Genomic DNA, 17,396 nt, shown 5'->3' on the forward strand with positions numbered 1-17,396 from the left:
AGTTTGAGAACCATTATACTAGATCATTTAACATGGGAAATTAGGTTACAGTCTATGTATTACGCTGTTTATGTGAGTTAAGCAAAAGTTTCATTCACAAGTGATTTCAGAGCAGTGCATCATACATGAGTTCTGTCTTCTCTAGATTGAAGCAATTTACAGAACTGTGATATTGATTCTTCAGTTGCAGAATTTTAACTTAATGCTGCATTTATTAAATATGACCTTTCGCAATTTTCATAAAAGAAAAGGAAGGGAAAAAAATTGAAAAAGAGAAAAGTCTGCTCCAACCTTTAGGGATTGCCGCCTTGTGACGTAATTTTCAGAGTTGAGGAGGTTCTGGTAGTGAGAGAACACCTTGTCATAGTTCTGCTCGAGAAACTCTGCACATACCATCTTGTGGCGTGTCAGCAGTTCCTGCATCATACAAAAGAAGCACCCACATCTGTCAGTGATGCCATATTTTATAACCCAAGACACACACCTGCCATAAGAATGGGAAAACCCTTCCTGGAAAGCAATACTCGTTAAAAAATTGCCACGAAGCACAGTATAGCCCACTTCATACGGGCACATGAAACACCTTTATAAATAAATCATTATGTCGCCTCACTGCTGAAGGCTTTGCCTTGCCAATCTCCAACTGTCAGAATTTTTCAGATCCTTAAAGTATCATTGGAGTTAGACATAGTTCAAAGTTGCCTTCACATTGCTGCATGGCTTCCTCTCTTGTTTCCACTAGCTCGCTGGAAACTACACATGATGGAATGACAAGAGGGCAACAGCTGCGAGGCACTGCCCAAAAGTCGGCTGCATGTCAAAGCCTTACGTATATTTTTTTCTTCTGTTTAAGATGTGTTGGCCGCTGTTGCTGCTTCTGGCACACGGCAATCGCTCAATGCAAGCTTGTGGTATGCCATACTCGTATGGGCCACAGGTTCTTATTTTATTATGTATTATATTAAGTTTTTTGTGTGGATCAAATGACAGCCAAGATGGGTTTTGATCATTATGTCAATTGACCACCCAGCAAAATGGCACAGGAGGGAGACATCTCCAAATTGACAATGTCATAGGGTTGTAACGATCCTACACTCAGTACCGAGTCTTGACTGAATCATGTACCGCTTGAAAGAGCATGCAAGTGCACATCAGCCGGGTGCCGTCTCACACAATTATCAGATTGGGCCATCAGGTTTATCTTGGGTGTGAGAAACTGAATACAGATGGCGACATGTCTTGCCAGCTGAATCGATGCAGTCGGAGCTGTCGTCAATGAAAAAGGGCTTAGCTAGTTGATGCGAAAGCATACACCACCAAAACCTTCACGATTACCAGACAGCATGGAATGCCGGGGAAAGCACAACTTTGAGCAGACAACCAACATTGCTACCGAAACTGCAAAGGTGAAATACTTTTTCAGTCTTTTTGATAATACATTCGGCTGGTCACTTTTGGGCATTCCAGAGCACATTGGCGGCGTGCATTACACTCGACTCGGCTGGTCGAAATCAAGCGCTCGGAGGTGCTTTCATCTTTGACATGGAAGTGCGAGTGAGATCTTAAGGAGTTCCAGTCATGTAGCTGCAGCAGCTTTCGTTGTTGGCATGGCATGTGCTGTGGTGGTGTCAGTGCCTGCTTGCCTTGCCTGTTTAAAAGAGGAGACATGCAGACGTGTTTCCTTTTCCAGTTTCAGAGTGCTCTGGCGAGAGGCTGCACTTTCAGCCGTGTCCTCTGGCTCCAACCAGAAGCACACTCTACATCATCATCGAAATCCCAGTCAGAGCATGGTAGGGACCAGCTAAATATAACATGAGATTGCAGGTTTATTCATTTTTTATTGATTTAGCTCAAAATTAGCAATAATATAGTGGTGGGAATGACCAAGAGCATTTTGGAACAGGTTTTTGTAGCAGCAAAAATCACGATTTGGAGCAGATTTTGTAGCAGTCAACAATGGTGATTCTGCATGGTTCTTGGCCGGGAACAATTTCTGCCCGTCAAAAACTGTTTAACCGTAGCATCGTACATCATTGCGAATATATTCAAGAAAGATAATGGTTGTGAGTGGTTGTGTACGCACAAACCACTAACGAAAAAATCAACCTGGATGCTTGAAAAGAACATGCTGTGCATCCCCAGCAGTAAAGTAAGCCACATAAAGAGGGGGGGGGGGGGGTGAGAAGAAAAAATAACTTGCAGCAATTGTCACATGTGGTATGCAGGAAAAACTTGAAAATATTTGTATTAAACACAAAAGAGTATGTGCAGTTTATCAAATTTGGTCAAGAAATAAAATTATCCCCAAAACTAATGTCTTCCTTTTAACATTGTGGCATTGCGATGTCACATAATCACTTAGGCATGCAACCATCACTCATGTTGTAGTTCAATGGTGAAAACAAGCTCTGCTATTCAAATGTACACAAGCTGGCTGCTAGTCTGCCCATGCATTCTTTGCCAAAAAAATAATGGCAGACTGACCTTGAAGGTGGAAAATGCATCGGAGGCAATGTCGAATGTGGACACTTCGACGTACTTGAAGAAGTTGTAGAACTCGTCCGAGTAGAGGATGATCTTTGCCAGGGCTTCGTACCGGGCACACTCTCGCAGCATGGTGCCACAGTTGAGTGCAATGTCCTGCTTTTCATACCTGTCCAAGAGATAGTACGCCTTCATGGACACTCAATGCTAGTAAAACACTGCTTCTCAGTTTGATGAATAGACAATTTAATGCACGATAAACATAACAAGGATTGACTTCTGGTCTCGTTGCAAGATAAGCTAAATATTTTGGATGTAGATGACCCTTCCCTAGTGAAAAAGTCTCGAGAAGTCAAATGTCACGTCCACCCAGTCCGGCAAAGGTCTTTGTGCCCTCTCTGTAAATATAAAGGACCTCTAGTACTCACTGGCCCATGACGCACTGGTTGAATGCATACTCTTGGAACATTTAACCATGTACGTCACCTCAATGTATATCTATTGGGATAGGAAACCCTTTATTTAGAAGAAAGGCATTTGAATTCGATCTTATAGCGCGCCTATCCATTGTAATTTTGTCCAGTTTTGACAAAATGTTACGGGCACAAAAGGTTTCTTGTGTTTCAGATACGTGAATGACTACTTGTTTTTGCTCGAGTTTGAGAAAGATTCCTTTGAATTTGAAGCCTCTAACTTACTACAGTCGAACCCGTTTACATTGAATTATTTTTCATATCGAACAATTTCTGAACACTGTATAGTTGCAACGGGTATATATAGCAAAAGTTACGCTTACACCAAACAAAAATAGCAGCGACTCCCGATATATAGAATGTCAAGCTGCGGAAAAATGGCCCCAGAAGTTGGCTTTCTCTTGCGGTGGCAGGGAAACTTGGTGGCATGGCTCCATCAAACCGCCCTCCCTACCGTGACCGTGCTGCGTCGAGCAAGCCGTCATCGCCGCCCTGCAAAAAAGATCCTGGCCCACCCGCAGTGCTTGCTCAGAGAGCCAATCAGAGGCTCTTGTGCCCTAGTCGTGCAAGATGGGTTAAGTGTCAGTTGACTCGCTGCTTATCGGGTTCATCGGGTTCGTGCCTTGGGGGCCTTCTCCCGCAGTGTTGCCATGATGAAGCGGCAGATTTTGCCTTTTGCTGTGAAGCTAAAAATTACAAATTGGGTCGAACACAGTGACAAGTCAGATGCCCTGCAGTGTGCAAGATTCCAAGAGCCACTCTCAGTGCGAATCAGGGGGAGATTAGGGCTAAAGCGACTAAAGCTGACAAACTCGCGACCCGGTGGCCGTGGCGCTGAACGCGTACGCATAGCCGTGTACAACTGTTCATCCGAAATTGCTTCAGACATGACGACTTCCACATGCCCGGTGATGACTGTAAATTCTGATGAGTACAACGAAGCTGGTGCTGGTGGTGCTGAAAGTTTGGAGCAAGCTGTCAGAATTTCCAGAAGCTGTTGATGAATAGGTCAGATGATTAGCGCAGATGACGGTGTCGCGACCACGAGAGAGCCAGAAAACTAAGACAACATTGCCGACATCGTAGCGAGCACAAGTGAAAGTGCGCACAATGCAGAAAGCCATGACGGTCCTTTGCCCACGTCCTCCGAAGTGATTGGCGCACTCGCACTAGCCCGGTGCTTCTGCGCAAATATGAAAGGTTGCGGCCTCAGCTGCTCCAACTTCTTAGACAATGTGGAGAAGTGCGTGCGTTGCAGGCAGCGAAATTGCCCAAGCAGAAGAAAATACAGGACTATTTCATGCTAAACTAATCTGGTTTCATCAATAAAGTGATTTTATAAATGGTATGTGCTTTTATGACATCAATTCTTTAGCAGGCTTATATCGAATTATGCGCTATGTCGAACTGATAGGTCAAAAATAACGTACAGCGCGAAAGACAAGGACTGAGAAGACGACATACACAGCGCTGTGTATGTCGTCTTCGCAGTCCTTGTCTTTCGCGCTGTACGTTATTTTTGATCATGAATTACCAACTAGCTCAAGCAACCACCCTAGAACTGATAGGTGTTTTTTGTGAGTTCGATATAGCCGGGTTCGACTGTAACATTGGTTTGAGAATGTTTGCAGCCACTGGAACTCACGCATGAAGTTCCAGGTGACGATTGGTCTATGAGGTTCCTTGATATATGTTTCATTCTCATGCAAGCCACACATACTGGTCCTTGGGGTAAGAAATAATTATTGCCATTTAGCTCCTTCCACTTGAAGTTGGTTAAGAGGAGCATCACCAGACACTGCCTTGATAATGCTCTTAAAGAATGCTGTTCCCATCTTGCAGGGATCAGCCTTGATAGCCAAAAGGCTCATGTCACGCAAGCGGGATATGCCAATTACATTCTGGTATCAGTTGCGGAAGTACTAATCAGGAAATGACTGACTTTCCAGCTGTCAGGCTTACAAAACATCTGTCTTCGATGGCCAAAGGAAGTTTACCACTATGCCATACCTGCTCAAAATATCCCATAACATAAAAAAGGTGAGTGCTCAGGCAAACGTTAGTGTGGTTTTCACGGCCCCGAACAAGCTGAGAAAGCTATGCAAAAGCAGCAACCCAGTTGCTGATAAAAGGGTAGTCTGTGACAAAGACCAAAGAACACAGTTTGTATCTTGCAAAGAAGGCGTCATAGACAAGATACCACTATCGTGTGGTAGACATCATGTCGAGCAAATTGGGCAATGTCAAAATGATAGGCTCAGAGAACACTACAACAATGTAAAGAAAAGTGATGGCTGGTTAGCAGCCCACTGCAGCATGTGTGGTTGCTGCGTGCCTCTTTTCCAAGAATGTTTTGCTGTGTGCAACCACCAAAAAGAAATAACGAGATTGGTCATTGAAACTGCAACTATTGCAGAGCTAGGGGAAAATTGTGTTACCACGCTTTTGCTATCTTTAACAAGGAAAGAATTGTATCTAGATGCATCTCTGTTTGTGCATGCCTCAGTTGTTGCACAGCATATATAAATAGTGATCTGGCTTCCAATAAACATCCTTCTGAAAGTTGGCACCTGTGTGTGTCCCTTCCTGTGTCCGTGTGAAAAAGTTCCGTGCTAAAACACTATAGCAAAGATGATAAACATGTTTTGTGCTAATTAGGCCACAATCTGACAGCACGTGACACTTCCAGTATCTGCAGCAGTTCAAAACCATCTAAAGCTCTTGGTGAACTGCTGTTGTTAAACATGTTGCCTTGATACTGTACTGTACTTTTGTATGCTCTGCGCGCACTCGTCGAAGCTCGTGCACTATCACCAATGCTATATAAAAGAGTGCATGGCGTGTAGTAGGAAGGATGCTTTCTTATGTGTTGCATTAATTGTGGTTACAATGAACAGCTGCACATGTAAGGGTTCATTGCACCTAGGGACTGTTTAACAAAGAGATGTTTTTCATTAATTTTGCATTTCAACACAGGCTCAGACATTGTTGCCTGAACCAGCATCTTAGCAAGACAGATGATAATGAAAAAATCATTACAAAACGCATATGTTTTCAACAATTGCTTTGCTTATCAGCATTTATCAAACTAATGCAGTATAGTAATCAGTATTATCAAATTATTGCTACAATATTAAACTAGACCTAATAACGTCTATAATATTGCTACGGCACAATATGTGCGATCACGAAAGGCGAGCAGTGTGAAGACGACGACGACGGTTAGAAGCTAGCGCGGGCTGTTGCCTCTTGGCCAAGCGCAGCGTATTGCCTTGTAGCCTTGTAAATATACTTGTAAATAGCTTTTCGTCGGTGTCTTCCTACGTAACATATCTGGTGGAGGTGGACGTTCCCTGTGCCTCGTCACGGAGCTTCGCAGTGGACGGTACGTCGAGCCTTCCTTCATGGCTCCCGGCGACGACAACCCGACTCCGCCGGCTCCGACACCTGCTGCCACTTCGACGACCTACATCACTCTCCCCGCTCCCCGTGATCCTGGCGTATTCTCAGGCAAAGATGGGGAAGACGTCGATGACTGGATCAGCCTGTATGAACACGTCAGCCGCAATAACCGGTGGGACCCTACTATTATGGTCGCCAACGTAGTCTTTTACCTCGGTGGCACACCTAGAGTTTGGTATCGCACGCACGAAGATGAGCTCACCAGTTGGGATTCCCTTAAGACACAGCTTCGAGACTTGTTCGGCAACCCCTACGGTCACCAACTTGCCGCGCAGAAGGCGCTTTCCGGCCGTGTGCAGACGTCCACAGAGCCCTATGTCACATACATTCAGGACGTCTTGGCTCTGTGCCGCAAAGTTGACACCCACATGACTGAGTCAGACAAGGTTTCCCACATCCTCAAAGGCATTGCCGATGACGCCTTCAACTTGCTCGTGTGCAACAACGTAGCGACGGTGGATGCTGTTATAAAAGAGTGCCGCCGCCTGGAACTCGCCAAAAGCCGACGTATTGACCAGAAGTTTGCCCGTCTGCCCAACACCCCAGCGACATCTTCCTGTGCCGACGCTCCTCGTCCCAACAACACTGCTGATGTTACCAGGATCGTCCGGCGTGAGATCGAGGCCGCCTATCCGGCTGCCTTCGACTCCAGTCCCAGCAACACATCTGCAGTCACGGTCTCATTGATCCAGGCAGTTGTCCGCCAGGAGTTCGAAAACATGGGTCTTCACACCATCTGCTCGGCCCATCGCCCTGATACCCGCCCGGCTTCTTCCATTCCGCCCCGTCCCGCGTCTTCTTACCCACCACGTTTCCGCAACCCATCTCAATGGCGCACTGCTGACGACAAGCCCATTTGTTTCTACTGCCATCGAATCGGGCACATTTCTCGGCACTGTCGCAGTCGCTGGAGTTCCCCAATCCGGTCTACTTACAGTGCCTACTCTAGCTCCCCAGGTGGCCCTTCTCGTCCCTATGCCGCACGCTCCGATAATGCCACCACTGATTCTCCTGCAACGAACCGCCCCTATTCTCGTTCGGCTTCGCCCCAACGACGACAATCTCGCTCTCACCAGCCCCGTCGCTCCTATTCGCTGACTCCCTTCGTACGCCGCTCCCAGCCGGAAAACTAGACGATGCAGCGCCTCGAGGTGCCGCTGCATTGCTCCCTACGCCGCCAAATCCTCTCCTGCCGTTGCCCACTCATCTGAACCTTCTTGACGTGCAAGTCGACGGTGTTTCTGTGTCTGCACTCATAGACACTGGGGCGCATTTGTCCATAATGAGCGCTGACCTTCGTAACCGGCTCAAGAAACTTATCACGCCCGCCACGACGCCTGTTGTCCGTGTCGCCGACGGCGGAACAGCCCCCGTTATTGGTATGTGTCCCGCCCGCGTCTCCTTCGCCGATCGCTCAACAATCGTGCTATTCACAGTCATCGCCCACTGTCCCCACGACATCATCCTCAGCTTAGACTTCCTCTCCGCACATTCTGCTCTCATCGATTGTTCCGCCAGTACTCTCCGCCTTGACCTGCCTGTTCTCGATCCTGCTGAACCTCAACCCAGTCGCCTCAGTTCCGCCGACTTCGTTCGCTTGCCACCTTCGGCACTGACCTACGTTGACCTAGTGTCATCCCCACCAGTCCCCGACGGTCACTACATCGCGGCTCCTATGCAAGACGTCCTCCTTACACACGGGATCACAGTACCTCATACAGTTTTATCTGTTACGGAGAATTGCGTCTGCCTGCCAGTGGTCAACTTTGGCTTGACGACACAAGTGCTGCCACGTGGGATGTCTCTGGCCCACCTTTGCTCCTTCGAAGATCACTCAGTAGCATCCATTGCAGTTGACGACACTTCATCCGATACTCCTCTACCATCGCAGTCGGCAAATTGTACCATCGCCGACTTCCAGAAAATGATTGCCCCCGACTTGCCGTCCGAGCACGCTCGTGAACTCTACCGCGTTCTGTTTTCCTACCACGATATTTTTGACTTTAACGATCGTCCTTTGGCCCAAACTACAGCTGTCAAACATCGCATTAATACCGGCGATGCCCCTCCTATTCATCGCCGCCCGTATCGAGTGTCACCAGCTGAGCGTCAAGTCATTCACGCAGAAGTTCGCAAAATGCTTGCCAAGAACATTATTGAACCATCATATAGTCCATGGGCGTCACCTGTAGTACTGGTCAAAAAGAAGGATGGCTCATGGCGCTTTTGCGTGGATTATCGGCACCTTAATAGGGTTACCAAAAAGGACGTGTATCCCCTCCCTCGGATTGATGACGCCCTTGACTGCCTCCACGGTGCTCGCTATTTCTCCTCTATTGACCTTCGCTCCGGCTACTGGCAGATTGCCGTGGACGATCTCGACCGCGAGAAGACTGCTTTTGTCACACCCGACGGTCTTTATCAATTCAAAGTGATGCCGTTCGGTCTATGTAACGCCCCTGCCACTTTTGAACGCATGATGGACTCCCTTCTTCACGGATTCAAATGGTCCACGTGCCTGTGCTACCTAGACGACGTTATCGTGTTCTCCCCCACGTTCGCTACGCACCTCGAGCGCCTCTCAGCAGTCCTGGACGTTTTTCGTCGAGCCGGTCTGCAACTCAACGCATCCAAGTGCCAATTCGGCCGTCGCCAGATTACCGTCCTTGGACATCTCGTTGACGCGAACGGAGTGCAACCGGACCCAGGCAAGATCCATGCTGTTGCGCACTTCCCTGTTCCGAAGTGTGTCAAGGATGTGCGCAGCTTCATCGGCCTTTGTTCGTACTTCCGCCGTTTCGTGAGAAATTTCGCCGCCATAGCACGACCACTAACCGAGCTTTTGAAAAAGGACGCCCCTTTCCAGTGGGGCGATAACGAGGCCTCTGCATTCTCACATCTAATCGACATTCTCAGAACGCCTCCGGTTCTGGCCCATTTCGATCCTTCTGCGCCTACCGAAGTCCGTACTGATGCCAGCGGTCACGGAATTGGCGCGGTACTGGCACAACGCCAGCGTGGCCACGACCGGGTTATCGCTTACGCCAGCAGGCTCCTCTCACCCGCGGAGCGCAACTATTCCATCACTGAGCGTGAGTGTCTGGCCCTAGTTTGGGCGGTTGCGAAATTACGCCCATACTTATATGGCCGATCCTTTTCTGTTGTCACAGACCATCACGCGCTTTGCTGGTTATGCTCACTGAAAGATCCTACAGGAAGACTTGGTCGCTGGGCCTTACGCCTCCAAGAATATTCGTATACTGTCACCTATAAATCTGGCCGACTACACAAGGACGCTGACTGCCTGTCTCGCTACCCGGTCGACGAGCCTGACGACGCCGACAGTAGTAGCGCCAACGGCATTTTCTCTGTGTCTGCCTTCGCTCACATCGCCGATGAGCAGTACCGAGACCTCTCGCTGCGAGCACTTATCAAGCGTCTGCGCTCTACACCTACCGACGCATCCGTTCGCCGATATGTCCTCCAGGGCGGCATTCTGTATCGAAGGAACTTCCTCCCTGACGGCTCTGACCTTCTTGTCGTGCCAAAACAGCTACGACAGACTGTGCTCTTTGAGATGCATGACGCACCCACTGCAGGACATCTTGGGGTAACCCGCACGTACGACCGCGTCCGCCGCCGCTTCTATTGGCCTGGTCTCGCTCGCTCCGTTCGACGCTATGTTGCTGCCTGTGATCCCTGCCAGCGTCGGAAAACACCTCAGGTGCTACCTGCCGGTCATCTCCAGCCGATCACCGTCCCCGTGGAACCGTTCTTTCGTGTTGGATTAGACCTCCTCGGTCCCTTTCCCACGTCATCCTCTGGGAACAAATGGGTAGCCGTCGCGACTGATTACGCCACCCGATACGCTATCACTCGGGCTCTCCCTACCAGTTGCGCCACTGACGTCGCGGACTTTCTCTTGCGTGACATTATCTTGCTTCATGGCGCCCCGCGACAGCTCCTTACTGACCGTGGTCGAAACTTTCTCTCGAACGTTATCGCTGACATTGTGCGTTCCTGCTCCATTCAACACAAACTGACTACCTCATACCATCCTCAAACCAATGGCCTGACAGAGCGGTTAAACCGTACTCTTACCGATATGCTGGCCAAGTACGTTTCCACGGACCACCACGACTGGGACATTGCCCTTCCTTACGTAACATTTGCGTACAATTCTTCCCGGCACGACACCGCTGGATTTTCTCCCTTTTATCTACTGTACGGTCGCGAACCTACCTTGCCCTTAGACACGGCACTTCCTCCTGCTGCGGTCTCAACAAGCGAGTATGCGCGCGACGCCATCGCCCTCGCCGACCATGCACGCCAGCTTGCCCGTGCTCGACTGACGGCCTCACAAACCACTCAGCAGCGTCACTACAACGCCCGCCATCGTGACGTACAGTTTTCGCCTGGGGCGCTCGTGCTTCTGTGGTCGCCCACTCGTCACGTCGGACTTTCCGAGAAGCTCCTTTCGCGATACACAGGGCCCTACCGCGTGCTGCGCCAGGTGACGCCTGTGACTTACGAAATTGCTCCTGTGGGTTCAACCTCGTCCTCTCCTCTGGCATCTAGTGATGCCGTCCACGTCAGTAGGCTCAAGGCCTACTACACTGCTTCCGAGTCCGATCTTTAGTCGCTCCGGGACGGCGCTTTTGCCGCCGGGGGTAGTGCTACGGCACAATATGTGCGATCACGAAAGGCGAGCAGTGTGAAGACGACGACGACGATTAGAAGCTAGCGCGGGCTGTTGCCTCTTGGCCAAGCGCAGCGTATTGCCTTGTAGCCTTGTAAATATACTTGTAAATAGCTTTTCGTCGGTGTCTTCCTACGTAACAATATCCTAAAATCATAATGATATATGCAGTAGTTCATCCCTTAAGTGTACTGAATGGCTATACTCCCATGTTGTAAAGCGATTTGGACGAACTCAGCACATTCATCTAGTTCTTCTGCTTTAAAGATGGCTACAGTGCTAGCGTTTAAATTATGTGGTTACTTCACTCATTATTTAAATTACTATATAGATTTCAGCATATTATGAGTGGTTCCAAGGCTGTGTTGATTCAGTCTTTTGTGTTCTACAACACAGAAGGCAGCCATCTTGCCTATGCTGGAGGGGTGCATTTATTGCAGTTTTTGTTTTGTACTGCATAGATAGCAGCACTCAGTCTGTGTTCAAAGACTGCCTTCTTGAAATTCCCTGCTTTTTGCACTTTTTGGCAGCTTTGGAACGATGGCGTTCATTAACTGAGAGTTTGCAGGCGAGTCACGTGTGCAAGAGAAAGCTGCTGCCCAACTGACAGAGAAAGTGCGATAAAAGTGACGCACTAGAATTTTGTCCTTTGAACGAAGAGGACGATGATAGTTTTCTCATCATTACTGCCAAAGTGATGATCTGGAAAATGAAGATGATACTGACTTGGCCCGAGAGTTGTACATTTCCACGCCTGAAACATGAAGCGAATTGGTTAAAAAAACTTTTAAATTAAAAGTTTTCGATGGAGTAAAGTTTGAAAATAAGCTATACAAAAATAAGGAAAGAAAGAAAAAAGCAAGGCAAGGTCAGTTTTGGTCGAAATAATAAAACACTTAAAGGGTTAAGTAATGAAATTTAAAACAAAAATCAATTTCTTGGTTTTGTGAGGCATTTGAAGTGATTTAACTTGAGAATTTGAAAATTGCCACACACTATTAACTATGCAGTAAGGGGTCATTTAGCTCTTTCTGTGTGGCACCCATTGGGCATGGTTAGCCTGCTGACGATGGTTTGAAACGCTGCTTTGGACACCTTCCGTGCCGCTCACAGACACACAACGCTATCGGACGTGAGGGAGGGGAACTATATTTTTATTTTCTAAGCAGTTTGCTTTTTTCCCCACCAGGGTTTGGTTTTTGAACGCGCTTTGAAGTTTCGCAATCGTCAAAGTAGAAAGCAAAATTGACCACTCTCTATCAGTGGTTTGAAACGCCGCTTTCGAGACCTTCCGCACTGCCCACGGACACACTGTACCATCATAGGTAAAGGATGAGAACTATATTTTTGTTTTCAAAGCAGTTAAGATTTCTTTTTTTCTCGCCAGGCAGTAATTTTTGAATGCACTCCTAAAGATAGCAGATCTCATGACTCTGCTGCGTCTGCGGCTGATTTTATCAATGGATTGAGCAGCAATCAATCTGAGGATGCTGCCTTTTTGTTGGAGTTTTGACTGTGTGAGTGACGATGACACAAACTAGCTCAGAAAATCTGTGGTTGCATCCCAGCATACCGAACTGCAGTGCTTGCAGTTGAAGAAGTGGAATATTTGGAATTTTTGAAGTCGAATACCAGTTCAATAAAAAATTGATTTTATTGGAGACGGTGCCTATTAGATGGCATTACATTCTGAATATCAAAATATTTGTTACATACTTTTTCTTAGTAGACACAAACGTGTCTTTTCAAACCTTGTTTAATTTTATTCCACAATCTCGATTCTGGTAATTTAAATCTTTTTATGCCATACATCTCCTTAATAAACCTTTTATGAGTGAAAAGTGCATTCATTTTGCTTTTTATTTATGTATTACATAAAATATCGAGCGCAGTAGCTCCTTCAGAAAAAAAGAAAGTCTGGCGTATGCTGCAAAAAACACATTTTCTCACCATTCTTCTCACTTAGTTTGGTCTGCCTATGCTATTAATGTGACCATTTGTGCTTTTAATGGACCCTGCTCTAATGGACTACCAGCCACAATGAACAACTTTTCGAGCAAATTTTGTCTAGCCGGTATTAGTACAACCTACACTCGAACCTTGTTATAATGAAATGGGATATAACAAAATAATGAATATAATAAAGCAAATGAAATTCCCCTTGAGATCCCCTAGAGATCCCCGTATTTAAAACCTCGTATTAATGAAGTGAAATTGTCGTGCCAATGAATATAAAGAACTAGATTCGCCTCCGAAATAAAAAACATGCCCAACCATTGCGCGCTGATTACATTGCTTCCCGCAGGGCTGAGCACTCATTTGCCGTGGTAGTTCAAAATTCCTGCATCCTCGGACCAAATGTGTCGTTGAGCACTGGTCTTTTTCATCACCGGGTGTAACTGTACACAAGCAGCAGCTCGCTATCGCACTTTTTTACTGGCCTCTCTCTTGCGCATGCCTGGCTGCGCGAGCCACGCGGTTACGTGATGCAGTGTGAAAGATTAGTGCATTCACTTCTGCGTGGCATGGCGCGCAGGCAAGTCCAGCTGGGGCTGGCCTCGGAGATCTCAGCGGGACTACCACGGAGGTCACGCGCAAGCCTGTGAGAATTGTGCCATGCTGCAGAGCTACGCGACATGGTGTGAAAGATTAGTGCATTCACTTCTCTCTTTCTCTACTGGGCCTGGCCTCAGCGATCTCCCTGGCGCAATCTCAGAGGTCATACACACGCCGTCCATTCACTGCTCCCTCTCACAGTGATGTGCCGCATGAGCTCGCAGTCAGCTGGGCAAGGCCTCTGGGATCACATTGGCATCAGTGTAATCTCGAAGGCCAGGAGCCGGCCGAGCCAAGCTGGCACGGTGAAGTTCGCTCACCTCCGTGATCACACAGTGAAGCACTGTGTTGTGTGCCACATGCTGCAAGACCGCGACGAGCTTAGCAGAAAGTGGACGCGAAAGGCTATCAAAACCGAAAAATAACGGATAGAACGAAGCAACGCATATATAGCAAAGTAATTTCGGCTCCCCCTTCAACTTCCTTATAATGAGGTTCAAGTATACTTTCTGCAATGGCGTGCCACATGACGTCCTGCTGGCTGTTAATTTTGGTGTATATGCCGACGAGCGCAGGTCAGAGTCACTGTGCTACTGATGTCAAACGAAATTCCAGAGTCAATGTGGACCTTTGGATGCTGACAGTGATGGCCTATTGGTAGGGTTCGGCCTGAGAACAAAACAATGTAGGGCTTCCCAGAACTTCAGTGAAAGACACCAGCACCAGAAGAGGCATCACCTTCTGGCAAGCTTCAATGATTGACCTCTCCCTGGTTGTCAATGAAAGACTGTTTGGTGTGCTCTCTTCCCCCTTTCCAGAATCATTTCGGGGGCGGTGCATGTGCTTTGTGTCAATGTTTTCATCCTCAGAGTGGCTGCGTTGCGGCAATATGAACCACCAGACTGGTTGATTGGGACATTACCTGTTTCCCTAGCAAGTGATCTAGAGAAGAGGGAGAGTTTTTAAGAGACTTTCTCAGTGTGTGCTCTCCTAGATCGACGTACTGCGCTCCATGCTCTTGGCAGCATGAGTGTAATTGGCTGTAAATAAGTTTGTCATATTTCTCCCATGTGAACAAACCCCCTGTTCTCTTCCTCCAACCTCCCGACCATATACTCAACAAGTAAGCAACTGTACAGTAGACTCGCGATAATTCAAACTCTGATAATTTGTACTTTCGGTTAATTCAAACAAAAATCAAATTTTTGGTTGGTTCGCCATGTTTTCAATGTATTTTAAGGCCGCTTAATTCAAACACCGCAATTCGGTCAATTCGTACTTTTTCCTTGTCCATACCGGAAAATTATCGGCTATCGTTGCCACCACTGGTGAAAAATCTGACTTCTTATATCACCACAACAGCGGAAAATGTTAAAATAAGCGCACTATGGCCTAAAAAAATTAAGCGAACAAGAGCCTAACAAACAAACGTTCGAAACAAAAACCTCCCGAAGGGCACATTGTTGCTCAACTTTCCGTGGCTTGCTAGCATGCTTGCTAGCCAGTTCAAAGCAGGAAGTTCGAAATAACCCTCAAAACTTGTGGAAATGACGACTGTCCACCTGCGTTTGTCAAAACGCTCAAAACTCACGTAAAACCTGACGTAAGAACAAAGAGCACGAAAAAAGGAAAAAAAAAAAAAAGGTGCGAAAGTGACGCGAGTAGCATCGGCCAATTCCGAATCACGTGACCACTCGCGCTTTTCTTTCCCTGGTCGGTCGCCTGCGTCGGTAGCATCATGTCTCCGCGGGGGAAGTACCGAACCCTTTCTGTGAAAGAAAAATTGGCAGCCATAGAAGAAGTTGAGGCTGGAGCGAAGAAGACTTCTGTGGCATTGAAGTATGGAATCACAAAAAGTACGCTGACAACGATTGTGGAAGCGAAAGACAAGCTGCGAAACAACGCAGGCCATTTCGCTCCCGACAGAAAAAGGCTTAGGGAGGCGGCGCATCCGGAGCTTGAGAAGGCAGTTTTTCTTTGGCTGAAGCGCGCTCGGAGCTGCAGTCTACCAGTAAGTGGACCAATCCTGCGAGAGAAGGCCGAACAACTGTCTTTGCGCTTTGGAATTGAAGACTTCAAGTGTAGTGATGGATGGGTGTCGCGATTCAAGGAGCGACATGGCCTCACTTTCAAAACAGTAAGTGGAGAAGTGGCAGCGGTCGATGAGGCGGTTACTACCGACTGGCAGCAGACGCGTCTTCAGAGCCTACTGCTTGAATACTCCCCGGCTGACATTTATAATGCTGACGAAATGGGACTGTTCTTCAAGTGCCTTCCTCAGCAAACATTGTGTCGCAAGGGGGAACGTTGCACCGGCGGAAAGCTGAGCAAGGAGCGGCTCACAGTCATGGTTTGTGCCAATATGGATGGTAGTCACAAGCCCGAACTTTTCGTTGTTGGCAAATCGAAGCGTCCGAGATGCTTTAAAGGCGTCCGAACTCTTCCCGTTTCTTATGCAGCAAATACACGTGCATGGATGACGCAATCTTTGTTTGAGGATTGGCTGCGGAAACTTGACGTGCAGTTTAAGCGCGATAAAAGAAAAGTGCTGATGATAGTGGATAAGTGTCCCGCTCACGGTGACGTGGTGGGGCTGCAGGCAATTCGTCTTGAATTCCTCCCTCCAAACACAACAGCTGTCCTCCAGCCTCTGGATCAGGGGGTAATCAAATGTCTGAAGATAAACTACAGAAAGCTACTCCTTAAGAGGATGCTAATATGCATGGATAATTCCACGTCGTACAGCGTAACACTGCTGTCGTCTGTGGGAATGCTAGCTGACGCATGGAGTGCAGTAACATCGGCAACGATACGGAACTGCTTCCAGCATGCCTTCCGCATACCAGGCCACACCAGTGATACCTTGCCTGACTGCGCTCGAAATGAAGGTGAAGACTGCCTCCAAATGGAGAGCGATGAAGCAAGGCTAGTGCTTCCTGCACTCCAAGCACACAACATAGCTGCTGACCTCAGTGAATTTGCGGCTGCCGATGATAACCTCTGCGTGTGCAGGGAGACCCCCTGGACGACTTGGTGGCTGAGGTGCTGCCCGCACAGTACAGCAGCGAAAGTGAAGAGGAATCAGAAGAGCAATCCTCTGTGACAGCAGCACAGGCCTTCCACTACCTTGCCGAGGTCCGCAAATTTCTGACTGTAGAAGAAAATTCTCAAGAACAACTGGCTGCTCTTAATGGAATAGAGAACTTTGTTCTTAATGCACATGTAAAGAAAAAACAATCAACAATTCATGATTTCTTCAAATGGTCTAGTCAGCCATAGATTTCCATTAAACTTGTTCTGGATCCTTCACCTCTGCTCTGTTTTTACTGTGTAATTAAAGAGTGAAATGTTTAAAATATGATTTAAGTGGATAATTAATTGTAATGTGCGCTGTAATCTTGCTCAGAGTCATATATGCGAGAACTTCCGATAATTCAAACTTCCTGATAATTCAAACAAAATCCTGGGGTCCCTTCGAGTTTGAATTAACGAGAGTCTACTGTAGTCGTGAAAAGTACAGACGACGGCGTGGGCCCGCTAATCCTCCATGTGACACCCTGCTGGCGTAGGTCAGCTATCTTTTTGAGACACATCGGCGGTGAAGGCTAGAGCGCCACACTCAGTGCGATGCCAGACTGTGTGACCATGACTCCCAAATCCAACAACTGGTGGCTGCAGCGGTGGGATTGACCTCACAGACCTTCCCATGTGGCAACGGACAA

At 47.6% G+C, this 17,396-nt stretch overlaps 1 protein-coding gene across 4 annotated transcripts in view; it reads right to left on the minus strand.

Annotated features, from left to right (window-relative positions):
* Positions 1-17,396, minus strand: part of Mo25 (calcium binding protein Mo25) — a 171,359-nt gene that overhangs the window by 73,960 nt on the left and 80,003 nt on the right. For all 4 annotated transcript variants that reach the window (XM_075679520.1, XM_075679522.1, XM_075679521.1 and 1 more), the window contains 2 exons: positions 2,485-2,653; positions 292-417 (listed from right to left, as the gene is read on the minus strand). In XM_075679520.1, the coding sequence (XP_075535635.1) occupies positions 292-417; positions 2,485-2,653 (295 nt within the window). The remainder of the gene's footprint in view (positions 1-291; positions 418-2,484; positions 2,654-17,396) is intronic.

This window comes from Dermacentor variabilis, chromosome 2, assembly GCF_050947875.1.
Source record: "Dermacentor variabilis isolate Ectoservices chromosome 2, ASM5094787v1, whole genome shotgun sequence".
NCBI classification, from domain to species: domain Eukaryota; kingdom Metazoa; phylum Arthropoda; class Arachnida; order Ixodida; family Ixodidae; genus Dermacentor; species Dermacentor variabilis.